At 38.9% G+C, this 20,471-nt stretch overlaps 1 protein-coding gene across 6 annotated transcripts in view; it reads left to right on the top strand.

Annotated features, from left to right (window-relative positions):
- The first annotated feature begins 4,977 nt into the window (after positions 1-4,977).
- The window catches only part of ALMS1 (ALMS1 centrosome and basal body associated protein), a 231,023-nt gene continuing 215,529 nt past the window's right edge, over positions 4,978-20,471 (top strand). For 3 of the 6 annotated variants that reach the window (XM_086700836.1, XM_086700835.1, XM_086700837.1), the window contains exon 1: positions 4,990-5,364. In XM_086700836.1, coding sequence (XP_086556962.1) covers positions 5,068-5,364 — 297 coding nt within the window. In that variant the 5' untranslated portion in view covers positions 4,990-5,067. Of the gene's footprint in view, positions 5,365-20,471 lie in introns of all 6 variants that reach the window. The other 3 variants (XM_086700839.1, XM_086700838.1, XM_086700840.1) reach the window with 3 other exon arrangements.

Genomic DNA, 20,471 nt, shown 5'->3' with positions numbered 1-20,471 from the left:
GGGGAACAGAACCCAGGGCTGAGGTCATGCTACGTGTTCCATTGGCCATTGCTGCTGCAGAACTCTTGACTCTACCACTACAGATATGTTCTAAGCCAGTGCTTTTCAAACTTCAATGTGGCTCGGAGCCATCTGGATATCTTGTTAAAGTGCAGATTTAGTAGGTTTGGATGGGGCCTGAGAGTTTGCATTCCTAAGAAGCTCTCAGGTGATGCTACCAGTCCCATACTATGCTTTGTGTGGTAAGTTCTGAATTGTTTCTGCTTCACTCCCTTAAGAAACAAAGTCACAAATGGGAGCATCCAAAGGTGTAAATCTAGGTCACATGTCCATGCCTTGGCTGCTGGGTGGCAGGTAGAGGGATGACTTTCTATAGGGGGTGGGGAAACACTGTATTGTCCTTGATATTTCACAGAGAAAAAAAGGAGTGGTTCTCAACCATTATGATGGATCAGCATTACTTGGGGGTGGTACTTGTGCTAGTTTAAAGATCAGATTCTGGGGCGCCTGGGTGGCGCAGTCGGTTAAGCGTCCGACTTCAGCCAGGTCACGATCTCGCGGTCCGTGAGTTCGAGCCCCGCGTCGGGCTCTGGGCTGATGGCTCAGAGCCTGGAGCCTGTTTCCGATTCTGTGTCTCCCTCTCTCTCTGCCCGTCCCCCGTTCATGCTCTGTCTCTCTCTGTCCCAAGAATAAATAAAAAAACGTTGAAAAAAAAAAAATAAAGATCAGATTCCTGGGTGCCAACCCAGACTTCCTAAATCTTATTCTCTGGGTGATGGCAGCTGAGATTCTTCATAAAATAGATACCTCAGGTGATTCTGATCAACGTGGTCTGCAGACCACATGGATAAAACCCAAGAAACATGAATTCAATCAACTTCTTGCTCCACTCACCTGAATAAAAGATTTTTATCGATACCCGTCTTTTCTGTGAGAAATCCATGTACTTCTGAGGATAATCCTTCCAGCTGAACCCCCTGTCATCCTCTCTGCTTTTATCAATTGTCTTTTTGTCTTTCTTTCTATGTCTTTCTTTCCTTTGGGTCAATCTTCGCATACTAATAAACTCAAATGTCTTCCATTTTGAAAACAACAACAAACTCCCATGGTTCCTTTCCTGTTCTAGTTACCCCCTTATTCTTCTTTCCCCTTTTCATGGCCAAAATCCTCCTTTCTACATTCAACATCTCACCTTCCTCACCTTCAATCGTTTCCCAACTGTTTCATCTGTAGTCTGTTCCCACCATTCCATCAAAATAATTTCTTGTGCAAGTTACCAATAATTTCATAAGGCCAAATTCATTAGACGCTTTTCAGTTCTTATTTTGTCTTTCTGTTGCATTTGATGCTTTTGACCTCTCCCATATTGAAAATATAGTTGGCCCTTGAAAAATGTGGGGGTTAGGGGAGTCTACCCCCAATGCAGTTGAAAATCGGTATGTAACTTGACTTCTCAAAAACTTAACTGCTAATAGCCAACTATTGATCAGAAGAAGACTTACTGATCACCTAGTCAATTAACATGCACACACACATATTTTTAAATGTTTATTTTTTGAGGAGAAAGAAGGGGGAAGGGGTAGAGAAAGAGGGAGACAAAGGATCCAAACAGGCTACATGCTCTCAGCCTTGACCCCCCTTCTCCCCGCCCCCCCCCCCCGACACAGAGGGCTTGAACTCACGAACTGCAAAATCATGACCTGAGCCAAAGTGAGACTCGATCAACTGAGCCACCCAGGCGCCCCAACACATATTTTGTACATTATGTGTATTATGTATTGTTTTCTTACAATGAAGTAAGCTGGAGAATAGAAAGTGTTAACAAAAAAAATCATAAGGAAGAGAAACTACTTCTGTAGTACTGTACTGTATTTACCCCCCCGCCCCCCAAAATCCATGTAGAAATGCCTGTTCAGTTCAAACCTGTGTTGTTTGCCAACTGTATTTGATTTCCCATATTTTATATTACTGCTATTTTTGTGTTCTCTTCCTATCTCTGGTAGTTTCTTCTCAGTCTGTGTTCTCCTCTTCCTCTTTTGGAATGTGCATGTTATTCAGGGTTCCATTCATGGCCCACTTCTGTTTTACACTGAGTTGTGACTTTCTCCAACACCTATGTGCTTGTTGTCAGCAACCCACCCCTCCCTCTTCCCCGAGTCCCAGTCTTGTATCTACAAGTCCTGACTGAACATCCTTAACTTGATATGTCTTAGGCTACTAAAACTCAATATGCTCCAAACCGAACTCATGACCTTTCCCTAAAGACCTGCATGTTCCTACTTCTGTATTTCCATCATCAGCTGGGCTGCCCAAACCAAAATGTGGGATTGATCTTATTCCTTCCTTCTACCTCTCCTCCCCAAACCCAGTCACCAGGTCCTATGATGTCACCTCCATGTAGCTTTTGCATCTGTATTCTCTTCCCTCCCTCCCACTATCTGCACCTGCATTCATTATCTGAAGTACTGTTATTACTTCCTTATCGATCTCCTTTTCTCTACCAGTGCCGTCCTCCACATCATCTTGTGTTTGGGTTCCTAAGGAAAATGGGTGAAAAGATATAGGGATATATTGGTGGAACTCAAAGGTACAGCCATTTGTTTAAAGGCTGATGAGGTTGAAGGAGGACTCCAATTTGTTCTCTGGAAGGTTCAGACTCAGGGGACATCAGCTTATCTTTCAGACTACTGACTTGGAATGTGGAAGCTGCTGAAAAGACTGAAACATTTCAGCCATTAAATTAAGAGCAGTGGCTATGGCTTGAGAAAAACACATCAGAGCATATTGTTTTTCTATTCTTTTCTTTCTTTTTTAAAATTGCTTTTTTGTAAGTGGCAGAAGAGCACAGGGAGTCAAAAGTAACAGTATGAAGATCAAGGGGATCATATAGAGACATCATTTTGTTAGTTAAAAGGGTTGTCAAAGAACAGTAATAGGCAAGATTAGTGGTAGGGTGAAGGATACTGAAGAATCAGAAAATCAATCTTGTTCTGTTGTAATGGGCATACGCTATCCATTTCTGTAGTCAGCAGCTCTGGAGAATTCCTGAGAATCTTTGTTTTGAGGTCTTGCAATGAATGGATTAGACATCCAATATCCCAGAAAAAATGATGCATGTATTTTTTTGTTGAGTAACATGAATCCAAGGATCAAAGCCTTGTAGTTTTACTGTTGGGTTGTCCTTAACGGTGCCTGATGAGATTTTTCCATTGAGGATCAAGGGAAATTTTTTTTTTTCTGATGCTTTTTTCAGAAATCTCTGGATTTCAGATCCTGCAGAAACTGCTTAGGTAGGTGCTTTGGAAATGCAGCTTCCACCTATTGTTGGTAAAGCAGGAGTTATAGTGTGGGTCCCCTGCAGCAATTAGTCATATCAGCTTGTTTTAAGGTAGAATCTATATTGGAAATAATTCCCAAGTACATGAGGCAGCCTGTTATGAACTCAGAAGGAGATAACTTGTGGATCCTAGAGTAGAATGATGTCCTTGCTATGAAGGCAAATGGAAGTACTTTGGGCCTTGGAGGTTGGAGAGTTTCCGAGAACTTTGATACTTAGTTTTAGAATTCCATTAGTTCCCTTCATTTTTCCTGAAATTTGTGGATGATAAGCATAGTGGAGTTTCTAAGTAAATGGTAAAGGTTTACAGAATTATTTAATAACAGTATCAATGAAATGTGTGTCCCTGTTACTGGGTTTCTCCAGTCAGGAACACAAAATCAAGCAAATTTCTTTTTCTATCATTATATCCATAGCTCTCTAGCAAGGAAAAGCCTCAACTTGTCATAAGAAGAGTGGTGTTTGAATATACTCATAGTCCATTTAGAGATGTTCACAGGAGCCCTGAGGCTTTGGGCTCCAGTTCATGTTCTATCTTTATAGTTTTGCTAGAATTGGGTCATAGAGAGATAGGACATACATCCTTGACAGTACTCCTAAAAATTACCTAGCCAATGTTGGTTTGATATCACTACCAATTTATCTCTGCTATTGTGGATAGGTACCATGAAGAACTTTTGCTGGATTCTAATTATGGCTGTCTCCTTAGGTAATAGCAAAGCATCTCAAGATTCTTTAATTTGCTATTTCTTTTATAGGGGTTCCTGAATTAATCAGGAAAGCTTTGTTTCCAAAGCATTTCAAAGTCATTGACTAGACTAAAAATGTATGTACTATCAGCACAAATACTTACTCTTTATTCTTTATTAGCTTATAGGTCTGGGCCAGGGCAATTTACTGGATTTACAGAAGACTTGGGATTGCACAGCCAGCCAATTACTAGGTAAGAGGCTTTGGGCACGTTATTTTTCTGAGCCTTAGATTCTTCAAATATGAAATGGTATTAATACTAATCTCACAGAACTGCGGGCATTTAATGAGTTACCGCACAATAATCAATGAATAATACCTACCACTAAGTCCTTTACGTTGGTTATCTGCTTTGATTATCACAACCATCCTATGTGAAGGCCTCTTATCATTTCATAGAGGCTCAGTCACACCAATGTAAGTGGCGATGTCAGGATTCAAACTTCCATTTTTCTGGTACCAGCTTAACCCCTCTACCGCCCCACTTTTTCGCCGCTAGGTTCAAGTGCCCATCATACAGCCTGTCGCATGGCAGGCACTCAACCTTTAAAAATTTGTAACTTGCAAGTTTGACTATATCATAGGTTTATCCTAGAGTCTGATCTCCTCCCGGTGCAAGGGCAAAATTCAGTTTTGACTTGGTCCAACCGAGGACGAAATTCTCCCCTCCCTCGAGAAGACCCCAGTCCGAGTTTATTGTGAGCTTTCAGTACTGTGAGCAACGTCCCAGCGTGTGACGAGGGCTAGGCCACTCCCTCGCCAGCTCCAGCCACACCTCGGGCCTCCCCGCGGGGCGTCCTTAGCAACCCGCGCTCTCACTCCCTGCCCCGCCCCGTCCGCGCGTCGCGGCGCCGGGTGCGAGGCCGCGGCGGACTTTGCGCCTGCGCGCGGCCGCAACCGCCAGTCAGCTCTCTTCCCCTACCCTTCCTCCCCTTTCCCCTCTCCCCCTCCTCCTCTGCCTCCTAGAGCGAGACGCCAACATGGAGCCTGAGGACCTGCCGTGGCCCGGCGAGCTCGAGGAGGAGGAGGAGGAACAGGCGGAGGAGTCTGCGAACCAGGAAGAGGACGAAGTGGTCGAGGTGGTGGAGGTGGAGGAAGGGGAGGGGCGGGAGCTGGACTCGGACTTTAATTACGAGAGCCAGCCACGGGAGAGCACGGACGACGAGGACGACGAGGAGGCCAAGGCCTGGCTGCAGGCGCACCCCAGCGGGAGTTTGCTTTCGTCGTCGCGCCCGAGCCACCGCTTCTTGGAGGACGAGCGGACCGGCCCGGAGAAGGTGAGCCAGGCGGGGAGAGATGTGGGCTGCCGTCGGGCAGGGTGACGGGTAGTCCCTGAGCGCTCCGCCTGCTTTCTACCCTGCTGCCTCCTGCTCGCTGCGGGTCACGGTGCCCGACAAATAATAAGCGTGCTTTTAGAGCCTTGTAGGGGCCATCTCGCGTCCTGGGCCCACACTCTTGTTCAGGTTCTGGTTGGCTACGCCAAGTTTCCCATTCTTGCTGGCAAAGACCTCTCTTGTTTACTCCTCTCGTTGGGTCCCGGGCTTTTTGAATTACACCAGATGTTCTGAGAGCCAGTATTCCCAGTGGGTGTGGTGAAGCAACGCTTTGGGAGGGAGGTGGGGCTCCTTGTGCCCTGCGGGAGGGGAAAACGGCGGTGTTGGAGTGGAGAGTAAGGTTGCCCAGGGACTCTTTTGTTGGGGAGACAATTAGATTAGTATGCCTGAAGGGCAGGACTCTTCTTGAGGGAGTAGTGTGGATTATGGACACTACATGATTAGTCTCCAGAGGCTCCTCGCCTATTGTACTTCACCGGACCCTCGTTTGTAGCAATAGAGGGGTCCCCAGTCGGTAGCAGGAGGTTTATGCGGCAGTTCCAAACAGTCTGGAAAGCTAGAAAGCACAAGGTATTACACAATGGAGAAAGAGCTGATTTTATGGTTGGCTTCTGAAGACCGGTTTGAAAATAACTACATTTAATTCATTAGCTTCTCAGGGAGAAAAAGAAAGTTTGCTCTACAATTCAGATATCAAATCATCAGACATTTATTAAGTTTCTGTTGTGTGCAGGGTATGTGTGGGGACCAAAAGAAGCCCAGGGGTTTATTGTCTAGGACTGCTCCATAGACAAGATGTATGTAAACTATGCAGAGTGACAAAATGCAGCAAAGTATAGTTAATTAAACTAAAAATTCAATGCCTCTGTTATACTAAGTGCTCAATAGCCACACTTGACTAGCGGCCACTATTGGAAAGTGCAGATACGGAATAGTTCCTTAATCACAGAAAGTTCTTTTGGACATTGCTGCCTATAGACTGTTGATCATTAAAGAATTATTGTTTTGCCTGGTAAATATTCCAGTGGGCACTTACTCATTGAGCACTCATTAGGGCATTCACCTGTTGTGCTGGTTGGAACCTTGGTGAACCCAAACGTTTTTTTTTTTTTTTTTTTTTTTTTTTTTATCTCTGCCTCACTAGTGTTCACATAAGAGGGAGGCAGACAATTCATTTGGCCACATGAATAAAAGTAAAACTGATATGTATTAACATGCTTTGGAAGCATACGGAAATGGAATCTGATCTTGTTAGTGAAGCTGGGGAAAGCTTCCCTGAGGAAGTTCTTCTGATAGAGCTAAGATCTGAAGACAAATTAAAGTTAACTAGCAAAGAGAAAGCCTCTCAGTTGAGGGAAAGGCACATGGAAAGGTAATGTGGGAGAAAGCATGGCATTTCCAGGAAACTAAAGGCCAATATAGATAAAAGATTTATCTCTGGAGCTTTGGAAAGTCATTGAAAATGGGGTATATAGTAAAATTTGTGTTTCAGAAACATCACTTTGTAGCAGAGTGGAGAACAGCTTTGACAGCAGGATGGGGAAGGGGAAGTGGCAATATGTCAGGGATGCTAATTAGTAAGCCATTGCAGTATTGCCAGGCAAAAGATGACCATATTTTGCAACAAGGAGGTGTTGGTGGATATAGAAAAAAAACCAGACTGATTGGAGAAATATTTAAGAGGTAAAATCATTGTACTTATCCATTAATTTTACATTATTATTACACTAGTAATGGATTAGGTGTGGAACATGGAGGCAAGAAGGTGTTTGGTGTTAGATTATTGGATGAATGATTGTGTCAAATATTGAGATATGGCCAGGTTAGAGGTGGGAGTGATGGGAGGGAGGGGTTGATGGGATTGGCTGAGATGAGTGTTAAGATTGTTTTTGGAGATCAAAGGAGAAGTCTGGGTTGGAGATTTCAAGCTGTAAGTTATCTGCATATAGACCATAATTAAAGCTACACTTGTGGATGAGGTCTCCTAACTTTTATTTTGTTCTATGATTTCTTGTTTGAATCAAACTATTAGTATTTAAATTTATATCTCCAAGCCTAGAGGAGGAGTGTATTAAACCACTTTAACTCTTATTATAGACACTATGAAAAATTATTATCCCGTCTAATAGTGATCTATATATAATAGACAACCCTACTTCTTAGAGCCTAGTGTTTCTCCCCACCCCCCAAAGAAGTGGGTTTTTTTTTGTTTTTGTTTTAAGAGAAATCAGGTATTTTACTGCTTACCTTGGAGAATATATGAAGGTATAGAAGGTGTTCAGTATTAAATGTAGTTTTAAGGGGCGCCTGGGTGGCTCAGTTGGTTAAGCATCTGACTTTGGCTCAGGTCATGATCTCATGGTTTGTGAGTTTGAGCCCTGCATCGGACTTTGTGCTGACAGCTCAGAGCTTGGAGCCTGCTTTGGATTCTGTTTCCCCTCTCTCTCTGCCCCTCCCCCGCTCATGTTCTGACTCTCTGTCTCTCAAAAATGAATAAACATTAAAAAATTAAAGTAAAGGTGGTTTTAAGATGATATAAAGAGTATTATGATTTTTTTCCCTTAGTTTGCTGACATTAAATTTTACTGGCATAAGTTGGAAGATGTTTAAAAGGGAAAGAGACTTTAGTGTTTCTTGCTAGAAATTTATGAACTATAAAGTTTTTTGAAGATAAGTTGTGTAGTATTTAATGCAGTGTATTAAAAGGATGAGACCAAATGATAGGAAACATTTAGTTCTGTCTAGTGTCAAGTTAAATGACAAAACTGTAAGAGTTTGATTCACTTATTTCTCTCTTATTAGATCATAAGGATGTACTAATGGTAATGTATAAGGTAGCAATTAAGTTTGTAGTTGTGAGACTGAGCTAAGGCATGAGACTTTGTAAGTTCAGAGTGAAATGTGCCCAGCCTTACAACCAAGTCTTTTTAAGGAGTTTAGGAAGTGAGTGGTTCAGAGCTTTTACCGTGTTGGTCTTAACACTGGTTCTGCAGGCCGTTGAACATGGATCATTTCAAACACCTCTCCTTGTAATTCCTAAACTTAAATTTCTGAGCTGTGCTAGGGAAGATAATTCGGTTATATGGATTGGTATCACCAGAAATTCTTGGTCTCCATCTTTTAACTGGGTCATGAACAGTGTTTGGAAATCTTTGTGTTTCCTCCCTCCGCTTCTTGCACATCTTCACTCTTAGCCTCTAGCCCTCGCCTGATGTTCAACATCAGGCCTGAACCCCTTTTTCACTTTCCTGACCCCTATCTCCAAATTTGTCTACAGTGTATAATTTATCTTTTTTTTTACCTATTGACACATGTTTTCTTCTTTTAAATTTTTTATAATATTTGTTTATTTTTGAGAGAGAGAGCGCATGTGCGTGCACGAGTGGGGGAGGTGGAGAGAGAGAGGGAGAGACACAGACAGACAGACAGAATCCGAAGTAGGCTCCAGGCTCTGAGCTGTCAGCACTGAGCCCGACACAGAACTTGAACTCACAAACCCGGAGCTTGAACCCACAAACTGGGAGATCATGACCTGGAGGCTTAACCAGACTGAGCCACTCAGGTACCCCAATACATATTTTATTCTTAATATTAATCCTTGTTTTCTTAGCATAAAAACTGTGTCATAGTGTGTTTTCTCTTAAGGAACTGCTGGATTTTATTGGGATATTTTATAAATGATAATGGTTTTACTTTTGTTTTTTAAGTTTGTTTATTTTTGAGAGAGCGTGAGTAGGGGATGGGCAGAGAGCAAGAGAGAGAGAGAGAGAGAGCGAGAGAGAGAGAGAGAGAGAGAGAGAGAGAAAGAGAGAGAGAGTGTGTATCTCAAGCAGGCTCCGCACTACCAGCGCAGAGCCCAGTGTGGGGCTCAAACTCATGAAGCGGTGAGATCATGACCTGAGCTGAAACCAGGAGTCCAATGCTTAACCGACTGAGCCAGATTAAAATTTCATTGTATGGGTATACTATATTTGTTTTTCATTCATTGGTTGATAAACATTTGGTTTTTTTCCTACCTTTTGGCTGTTATGAAGAATGTTGCTATAAACATTTATGTACAAGTTTTTATATGGACATGTTTTCATTTCTATTGGGTATATATTTAGGAGTGGACTTGCTGGACATGTGGTAACTCCGTATTTGTCCTTTGAGGAACTGTCCGATTGTTTCCCCAAATGGCTGCTGCATTCTTTTACATTCCTACAAGCAGTGTATGAAAATTCCAATCTCTTTACATCTTTGTCAACATTTGTTATTATTTGACTTTGATTATAACCATCGTGGTGGATGTGATGTGGTATCTCATTGTGGTTTTGACTTGGATTTCCCTGATGGCTTATGATATTGAGCATCTTTTCTTGTGCTTATTAGCCATTTGTATATCTTCTTTGGTGACATGTCCATTCAGATTCTTTGCTTATTTTTACTTTGGTCATTTGTCTATGTACTTTTGAGATATAAGAATTATTTATTTATTCTTCATATTTTCCACAATGTGAATTTAATATTCTTTTATAAGGTGTCTGCTTTGCAATATTTTTTCCCAGTCTGTGGGTTTTTTCACATTCTTGATAGTGTTCTTTGAAGCACAATAGATTTTATTTTGTTTTATTTTATTTTATTTTATTTTATTTTATTTTATTTTATTTTATTTTATTTTATTGTTGTGTTGTGTTATGTTATGTTATGTTATGTTATGTTATGTTATGTTATGTTATGTTATGTTATTTTTTTAAAGTAGGCTCCATGCTCAGCATGGAGCCCAATGCAGGGGTTGAACTTACAACCCTGAGATGAAGACCTGAGCTGAGACCAAGAGTCAGATGTTTAACCACCTGAGCCACCCACATGCCCCAAAAAGTTTTTATTTTTGATGAAGTCTTATTTGTCTTTTTTTCTTTTGTTGCTCATGCTTTTGGTGTCCTATCTTAGAACCTGTTGCCGAATGTGAATTCATAAAGATTTACCTGTATGTTTCCTCTAAGAGTTTTATAATTTTTGCTCTTACATTAAGGTCTTTGATCAAGGTCTCAGCAGTGGGCTTAAAATGTTTATTAAACCATGTTATAAACAGACATAACTGTCTTCTAGGCTTTTTGTTTCCATTTATAGAGTACAGGCAGAGTATATAATTCTTAAGGGCCCCAGGATTTTCAGAATGATAAATGATCATTGGCTTCAATTTATTTTTCCCCGTTTTTATTTATTTTTGGGACAGAGAGTGACAGAGCATGAACGGGGGAGGGGCAGAGAGAGAGGGAGACACAGAATCAGAAACAGGCTCCAGGCTCTGAGCCATCAGCCCAGAGCCCGACGCGGGGCTCGAACTCCCGGACCGCGAGATCGTGACCTGGCTGAAGTCGGACGCTCAACCGACTGCGCCACCCAGGCGCCCCAGCATTGGCTTCAATTTAAAGTCACCAGCTGCATTAGCCCCTAACAAGAGAGTAGCCTGTCCTTTGAAGCTTTGAAGCCAGGTGTTGACTTCTTTCTAGCTATGGAAACCCTAGACGGCATCTTCTTCCAACATAAGGCTGTTTTGTCTACATTGAAAATCTGTTTAGTATAGCTGCCTTCATTAATTTTCTTAGCTGGGTCTTCTGGATAACTTGCTGCACCTTCTGTATCAGCGCTTGCTGCTTCATGTTACACTTTTGTTATGGAGACCGCTTTTTTCCTTAAATCTCATGAACCAACCTCTGCTATCTGCTAGTCTCATAGTTTTCTGCAGTATCCTCACTTCTCTCAGTCTTCATACAATTGAGCAGGGTTGAGCCTTGCTCTGGATTAGGCTTTGGCTTAAGGGAATGCTAGATTGTATGCTAAGAGTGTGTTTAGTTTTGTAAGAAACTGCCAGAGTGTCTTCCAGAGTGATTGTACCATTTTGCGTTCCCATCATCATTGAGTAATGAATAAGAGTTCCTGTTGCTCTGTATTCTGAGCAGCATTTGGTATTGTCAGTGTTTTGGGTTTTGGCCCTTCTAGTAGGTGTGTAGTGGTGATCTCACTGTTTTAATTTACATGTCCCTAATAATACATGATGTTGAGCACCTTGTCGTATTCTTGTTTTCCAGATATACATCTTTTTTGATGAAGCGTCTGTTCAGATCTGTTACCCATTTTCTTTTTTTTTTAATGTATTTATTTAGTTTTGAGAGAGAGAGAGAGAGAGAGAGAGATAGCACACGTGGGGGAGGGGCAGAGAGAGAGGGAGACAGGATCCAAAGCAGGATCTGCACTGACAGCAGAGATCCCAATGTGGGGCTTGAACTCATGAACACAAGATCATGATCTGAGCCTAAGTCAGATGCTTAACCAGCTGAGCCACTCAGGCGCCCTTGTTACCCATTTTCTAATTGGGTTGTTTGTTTTTGTATCTTTGAATTTTAATAAGAGTTGTGTATTTTGGTTAATAGTCCGTATCGTCTTTTACAAATATTTTCTCCTGGTCTGTCGCTTGTCTTTTCATTCTTTTGACATTGTCTTTCACAGAACAGAAGTTTTTAATTTTAATTAGCCCAGTTTATTAATTATTTCTTTCAAGGATTGTGCTTTTGGTGCTATACCTAAAAACTCATCATCATACTCAAGGTCATCTAGGTTTTCTCTTATATTATCTTTTAGGTGTTTTATAGTTTTTATAGTTTTGCATTTTGTATTTATATCTGTGATCTGTTTTGAGTTAAATTTTGTGAAACATGTAAAATTAGTGTTTAGATTCATTTTTTTCATTAGATTCATTTTTTTGGATGTAGATGTCTAGTAGTTCCACTACCATTTGTTGAAAAGAACATCTTTGCTCCCTTATATTACCTTTGTTCCTCTGTCCAAGATGAGTTGACTGTGTTTATGTGGGTCTGTTTCTGGGCTTTGTTCTGTTACAGTGATCTGTTTGTATGTTCTTTTGCCAATACTACACTTTTTTGATTGCTGTAGCTTTATAAGTGAGTCGTGAAGTCAGATAGTATCGGCCCTCCCACTTTGTCTTCTTTAATTTTGTATTGGCTGTTCTGGTCTTTTGCCTTTTCTTATAAACTTTAAGAAAAATCTGTCAATACCCACAACATAATTTGCCTGGAATTTTGATTGTGATTGGAATCGTGTTGAATCTATACATCATATTACGAGGAGCTGACATGTTGACAGTATTGAGTCTGATAAACCATGAACATGGAATATCTGTCCATTTAATTAGCTCCTCTTTGATTTCTTTTACCAGAGGCTTATAGTTTCTTTCATATAGATTCTGTACATATTTGGTTAGATTTATACCTAAGTATTTTAATTTTGGAGTGTGCTACTGTAAATGGTATTGTTTTTTAAATTTCTAATTCCGTTCTGCTCTCTTTTTAATGTTCAAGAATGATTCACAGAATCTCTATCCATCTACTTTTTTGAAAACGGGGTATTGAAGTCTAATTATTGTTGAATTGTCTATTTCTTCCTTCATTTCTTTCAGTTTTTCTTTCATTTTTTACTGGGGGCTTTGGTGTTAGGTGCATATAGATTTTTAATTATTATGCATTCTTGGTGGATTGACTTATTTTTTTTTTAATTTTTAATTTTAACATTTATTATTGAGAGACAGAGAGACACAGAGCGTGAGCAGGGGAGGGGTAGAGAGAGGGGAAGACACAGAATCTGAAGTAGGCTCCAGGCTCTGGGCTGTCAGCACAGAGCCCATTATGGGGCTCATACTCACAAACCGTGAGATCATGACCTGAGCTGAAGTCAGTTGCCTAACCAACTAAGCCACCCAGGCACCCCTGACTGTTTTATTATTGTGAAACATTCCTGTTTGTATTGAGTAATTTTTTTTTTGTTTTCATATTGTTTTTAAAAAATATTTTTAAATTTTAATTCCAGTATAGTTAATATACAGTATTACATTCATTTCAGGTGTACAATAAAGTGATTGAACAATTCTATACATTACTCAGTGCTCATCATGATTAGTAAGTATATTCTTAATCCCCTTTACCTATTTCACCCATCCCCCCCCACCTACCTCCTGTCTGGTAACCATCAGTTTGTTCTCTATAGACGAGTCTTTTTTGGTTTGTCTCTTTTTTCTTTGTTTTGTTTCTTAAATTCCCCATATGAATGAAATCATATGGTATTTGTCTTTCCCTGATTGACTTCTTTCACTTAGCATTATACCCTCCAGATCCATCCATGTTATTGCAAACGGCAAGATTTCATCTTCTTTTATGGCTGAGTAATATTCTGTTGTGTGTGTGTGTGTGTGTGTATATATGTATACATATATGTGTATATATATGTATATATATGTATATATATATACATATATATACACACACACACACACACACCCCACATCTTCTTTATCCATTTGTCTATCAATGAACACTTGGGCTGCTTCCATAATTTGTCTATTATAAATAATGCTGCAGTAAACATAGGGGCGCATTTATCTTCTCAAATTAATGTTTTCATATTTTGAGGGTAAATGCTCAGTAGTGAAATTACTGGATCATGTAGTAGTTCTATTTTTAATTTTTTTAAGAACCTTCATACTGTTTTCCATGGAGGCTGCATCAGTTTGCATTTCCACCAGCAGTGCCTGAAGGCTCCTTTTTCTCCACATTTTCACCAACATTTGTTTCTTGCGTTTTTGATTTTAGTCATTCTTAGAGATGTGAGGTGATACCTCATTGTGATTTTGATGTGCATTTCCTTCATGTTGAGCATCTTTTCTTGTGTCTCTTCACCATCTGATATCTTCTTTGGAGAAATGTCTGTTCATGTCTTTTGCCCATTTTTTAATTGGATTATTTGCTTTTTTGGTGTTGTGTAAGTTTTTTATATTTTTTGGGTACTAACCCTGTATTGGATGTGTCATTTGCAAATACCTTCTCCCATTCAGTAGGTTGTCTTTAGTTTTGTTGATTATTTACTTTGCTGTGCAGAAGCATTTTATTTTGATGTAATCCCAAAGAGTTCAGTTTTGCTTTTGTTTCTCTTGACTCAGGAGACATATCTAGAAGAATGTTGTGTGGCCAGTGTCAGAGAAATTACTGCCTGTGAGCCCTTCTAGGATTTTTATGGTTTCGGATCTCACATTTAGGTCCTTAATCCATCTTTTTTTTTTTTTTTTTTTTTTTCATTTTAAGTTTATTTTGGTATGTGGTATAAGAAAGTGGTCCAGTTTCATTCTTTTGCATGTAGCTGTTCACTTTTTCCAACACCATTTGTTGAAGGAAGGTACTATCTTCTATTATGTATTCTTGCCTCCTTTGTCAAAGATTAATGGTCATATAATCAATTTATGTTATTAATATTATATTATTTCTGGGCTGTATTTTGTTCCATTTATATATATTTGTGTGTGTGTGCCAGTACTATACTGTTTAAAAATAATTTTTTTTAATGTTTATTTTTGAAGGAGACAGAGACAGAGCGTGAGTGGGGCAGGGGAGACACAGAATCTGAAGCAGGCTCCAGGCTCTGAACTGTCAGCACCCAGCCCGATGCGGGGCTGTAATTCACCAACTGTGAAATCATGACCTGAGCTGAAATTGGACACCTAACCGACTGAGTCACTCAGGCGCCCCTGTATTGTTTTGATTATTGTAGCTTTGTAGTATATCTTAAGATCTGGGATTGTGATACCTCCAGTTTTATTTTTGTTTTTGTTTTTTTCTTCCCTTTTTTTTTTTTTTTTTTAATTTGAGAGAGTGCATGCACTCATGAGGGAGGGGCAAAAGGGGAGAGAGAGAGAGAGAGAATTTTTTTTTTTTAATATTTATTGTCAAATTGGTTTACATACAACACCTGGTGCTCATCTCAACAAGTGCCCTCCTCAATGCCCATCACCCACTTTCCCCTCGTCCCCATCCCCCATCAACCCTCAGTTCTCTGCATTTAAGAGTTTCTTATGGTTTGCCTCCCTCCCTCTCTCTGCTTGTAACTTTTTTTTTTTTTTTTTTTTTCCCCTTCCCTTCCCCTATGGTCTTCTGTTAAGTTGAGAGAGAGAATCTTAAGCAGGCTTCATGTTCAGCCTGGACCCCAATGTGGGGCTCAATCTCATAACTATGAGATCATGACCTGAGCTGAAATCAAGAGTCAGACGCTTAACTGACTGAGCCACCCAAGGACTCCTTTACTTTTCAAGATTGCTTTGGCTATTTGGGGTCTTTTGTGGTTCCATACAAGGATTAAGTGTTCCTGGCATTTTGATAGGGATTGTATTGAATCTGCAGATTGCTTTGGTTAGTATGGAAATTTTAACAATATTGGTTCTTCCATTCCATGAGCATGGAATACCTTTCCATTTGTGTTGTCCTCAATTCTTTCATCAGTGTTTTTTAGTTTTCAGAGTATAAGTCTTTCACCTCCTTGGTTAAATTTGTTCTTAGGTATTTCATTATGTTTTAATATGTTTTGTCTTGATATTACTATAGCCACTCTATCTCTTTTATGATTGTTTGCATAGTAAATCTTTTTTATCTATTCTTTAACTTATAACCTGTTTGTCTTTTTGAGCCTAAAGTGTGTCTCCTATAGATAGCATACAGTTGAATCTTCTTTTTCATGCAGTCTAACACAACATATGCCTTTGATTGGATTGTTTGGTTCATTCACGGGTAGTGTTAATAATATGCTTGGATTTATTTCTGCTATTTAGCTTTTTATTTTCTGTATATCTTGTGTCTGTTTTTTTCCTTTAGTCTTTATATTGCCACATAGAAACTTTATGCCCATACAGGTCCATTCCCTACCCCTTCTTTAGTGCTGTTACTATTAGGCATATGTCTACATGTGTTATACTCAGCAATATGTTGTTATAGTTAAAACTTTATAAAATCTGAGGTTTTTTTGAAGAATCTGGCAGAAGGTAGAATAACAAAGATACATTTGTAGCGATTGTTATATTAATCTACTTATCCCTTTTTTGTACTCTTCATTTCTTCCCTTTTTTTGAGTTACTATCTGGTATCATTTTCTTTTTTCATTAAAAAAAATTTTTTTTTAATGTTTATTTTTGAGAGAGAGAGAACAAGAGAGAACGTGCCAGGAGGGGCAGAGATAGAGGGAGACGCAGAATCCAAGCAGGCTCCAGGCTCTGAGCTGTCAGCACAGAGCCTGATGCGGGCCGAACCCATGAACTGTGAGATCATGACCTGAGCTGAAGTTGGAAGCTCAACGGACTGAGCCACCCAGGCGCCCCATGGGGTCATTTTCCTATTCCATTGCACTCTGTTCCCGTTGATCTCCTTTGTGCTGTCATTATCAAATACATTTCTATGTTATAGGCCCAACAATACAGTTAGATATATATTGTTTGATATAGTTGCTTTTTAAATCAGTGAAAGGAAGAAAGGAGAAGTATGCCGTTATACTGTCTTTTGCAATTACCTGCAATATTGCTTTGATTAGCCCTTTTTGTTGTTTTCTATAAGTTTGAATTACTCACTGGTGTCACTTGCTTTCATCCTGAAGAACATCCCTTAGTATTTTCTGTAAAACAGGTTTGTTATCAAGAAATCTTCTCTTTTGTTTATCTGGGGCTTGAATTATTTTTAATTAATTGTGACAAAATAAATATAAAATTTACCATTTTAACCATTTTTAAGTGTGCAGTTTGGTAATGTTAAATATATTAACATTGTTGTACAACCAATTTTCAGAACTCTTTTCATCTTGCAAAACTGAAGCTTTGTGCCCATTAAACACAACTTCCCATTCCTCTCACCCCAGCCTCTGGTAACCACCATGTTTATGTTTCTATGAATTTGACTACTTTAGTTACCTCATTTAAGCGGAATCTTAACAGTATGTGTCATTTTGTGACTGATTTAACTTCACCTTAGCGTGATGTCTTCAAGGTTCACTCATACTATAGAATATGTAGAATTCCTTTGTAGGAATATCCTTCCCTTCTAATGTTTAATTCCCTTAATAATATTCCATTGTATGCACTTACCATATTTTGCTAATCCATTTATTCATCAATGGACACTTGGGACTGCTGCCAGTTCTTTGGGGTATATACCCAGATGTGGAATTGATGGATCATATGGTAATTTTATTTTTATGTTTTGAGGAAGTATCACACTGTTTTCCACAGTGGCTTCACCTTTTGCAGCTCCATCAACAGTGCATGAGGGTTTCAGTGTTTCTACATTCTTACCAGCACTTATTTTCTGTTTCTTTCTTTTTTTTTTTTTTTTGATAGTAGCCACCTTAAAGGGTATGAGGTGGTATCTTGTTGTAGTTTTGATTTCCATTTCCCTGATGTTTAGTGATGTTGAGCATTTTTTCATGTGGTTATTGGCCATTTGTATGTTTTCTTTGGTAAAGTGTCTATTCAGATCCTTTGCCTATTTTTTAATTGGGTTATTTGTCTTTTTATTATTGAGTTGTAATAGTTTTCATTATATATTCTAACTATGACTCTTATCAGATATATGACTTGCATATATTTTTTTCTCCCATTCTGTGGTTTGTCTTTTTACTCTGTTGATAGTGTCTTTTGATGCGCAATTTTTTTTTATTGTCATGAAGTCCAGTTAGTCTCTTTTTCCTTTTGTTACCTATACCAGGAAATCATTGCCAAATTCAGTGTCATGAAGCTTTTGTTCCATGTTTTCTTATAAGAGTTCTCTTGTTTTAAGTCTTACGTTTAAGTCTTTGATCCATTTTAGTTAATTTTTGTATGTCATTTTGAGTAAAGTAGTTTACACTGTATAAGATTTTCACCTTTTTGGTTAATTCCTAAATATTTTATTCTTTTTATTTTATTTTTTTAAGTCACCGTTGAACCTTTTTTTTAATGTTTATTATTTTGGAGAGAGACTGTGTGAGCAGGGGAGGGGCAGAGAGAGAGAGAGGGAGACACAGAATCCGAAGCAGGCTCCGGGCTCTGAGCTGTCAACACAGGGCCCGATGTGGGGCTGGAACTCACAAACTGTGAAATCGTGACCTGAGCTGAAGTCGGATGCTCAACTGACTCAACCACCCAGGCGCCCCCTAAGTTGTTTATTCTTTTTAATGCATTGTAAGTGGAATTGTTTTTGTAATTTCTTTTCAGATTGTTTACTGTGTATAGAAATGCAATGGATTTTTGTGTGTTGACTTTGTATTCTGATACTTTGATGAATTAGCTTATTCTAACTGCGTGTGTGTAATCTTTAAAGTTTTCTCTATATAAGACTATATCATCTACAAATGAGATATTTTACTTTGTCCTTTCCAGTTTGGTTGCCTTTTATTTCCTTTTCTTGCTTAATGCTCTGGTTTGAACTTCCAGAACTATTTTGAATAGAAGTGGTGAAAGTCTTTATTCCTGATCTTACAGGAAATACTTTCAGTCTTTCACTATTGAATATGATGTTTGCTGTGGGTTTTTCATGTCTGGTTCTTACTATGTTGAGGTAGTTTTCTTCTTTTTCTAGTTTGTTGAGTGTTTTTATTATGAAAGGGTGGTGAATATTGTCAAATGCTTTTTCTGCAGCAGTTGAAATAATCATTTTATCCTTAATTCTGTTAATGTGAGCTATTATGTTGATTGGTTTTTATATGTTGAACCACCCTTGTGTTCTTGGGTTAAATCCCACTGGAATATGGTATACAATCCATTTAATGTGCTATGAATTCTGTGCTAGTAAGTTGTTGTGGATTTTTGCTTCTGTGTTTATTAAGGATATTGATGTTCGTTTTCTTATAGTGTCTTTGGCTGGCTGCTTCGTATCAAGGTAATACTAGCCTCATAGAATGAGTTAGGAAGTGTTCCTTCCTCTTCAATTTTTTGGGAATGTTCTAGGAAGATTGATGTTCATTCTTTTTTTTTTTATTAAAAAAATTTTTTTTTAATGTTTTATTCATTTTTAAGACAGAGAGACAGAGCGTGAGCAGGGGAGGGGCAGAGGGAAAGGGAGACCCAGAATCTGAAGCAGGCTCCAGGCTCCGAGCTGTCAGCACAGAGCCTGATGCGGGGCTCAAACCCACGAACCGCGAGATCATGACCTGAGCCGAAGTCGGACGCTCAACCGACTGAGCCACCCAGGTGCCCTTGTTCATTCTTTTCTAATTGTTTGGTAGAATTCTGTAGTGAAGCCATCTGGTCCTTGGCTTTTCCCTGTTGGGAGGTTTTTGATTACCAATTCAGTCTTCTTGCTAGTTACAAGTTTGTTCAGATTTTCTAATCTTTCATGATTCAGTGTTGGTAGAATGTGTATTTCCAGGAATTCATACATTTCTTCTTTGCTGTCCAATTTGTTGGTATAGAATTGTTCATACTGTTCTCTTATAAGCCTTATTTCTGTGCCATTGCTTGTAATTTTCCTCTTTAATTTTCTGATTTTATTATCTTGAGCCTTTTTTCTTTTTTCTTAGTCAGTCTAGTTAAGGGTTTGCCAATTTTGTTGGTCTTTAAAAAAACTCAGCTATTAGTTTCACTGATTTTTTTTTTTTATGTTCAGTATTTTGTTTATCTGTGCTCCATTGTTTATTATTTCTTTCCTTATGCTTGCTTTAGGTTTAGTTCATTGTTCCTTGAGGTGTAAGTTAGGCTATCGATTTGATATCATGATTTTTTTTTTTAATATACACATACTACCCTTTTAGCATTGCTTTTGCTGTATCACATAACTTTTGGTATTTTGTGTCTTCATATTCAGTTGTGTCAAAGTATTTTTTATTTTCCCTTGTGACTTCTTGTTTGGCCCATTAATTTTTTGAATATGTGTTTAAATTATACATATTTTGGAAATTTACAGGTTTTTTTCTGTGCTATTGATTGCTAGTTTCATTCTATTGTGATTGGGAAAAATACTGTATATTTCAGTCTCCTTGAATTTGTTGAGACTTGTTTTGTGGCCTAACATGTTCTGCCCTAAAGAATGTTCCATGTGTACTTGAGAAAAATGTATATTCTGCTGTTTTTAGGTGGAGTGTTCGGTATATGTGTGTTAGGTCCCATTGGTCTACAGTGTTACTCAGTTCCTGTTTCCTTATTGTTCTTCTGTATGGTTGTTTTATCTGTCCATTATTGAAAGTGAGGTATTGAAATCTCTTAATATTACTGT

The sequence above is a fragment of the Puma concolor genome, chromosome A3, assembly GCF_028749965.1.
Source record: "Puma concolor isolate L17-30 chromosome A3, mPumCon1.1.hap2, whole genome shotgun sequence".
Lineage (NCBI taxonomy): Eukaryota > Metazoa > Chordata > Mammalia > Carnivora > Felidae > Puma > Puma concolor.
The sequence above is the reverse complement of the archived record's forward strand: the minus strand, read 5'-3'. Positions and strand labels throughout refer to the sequence as shown.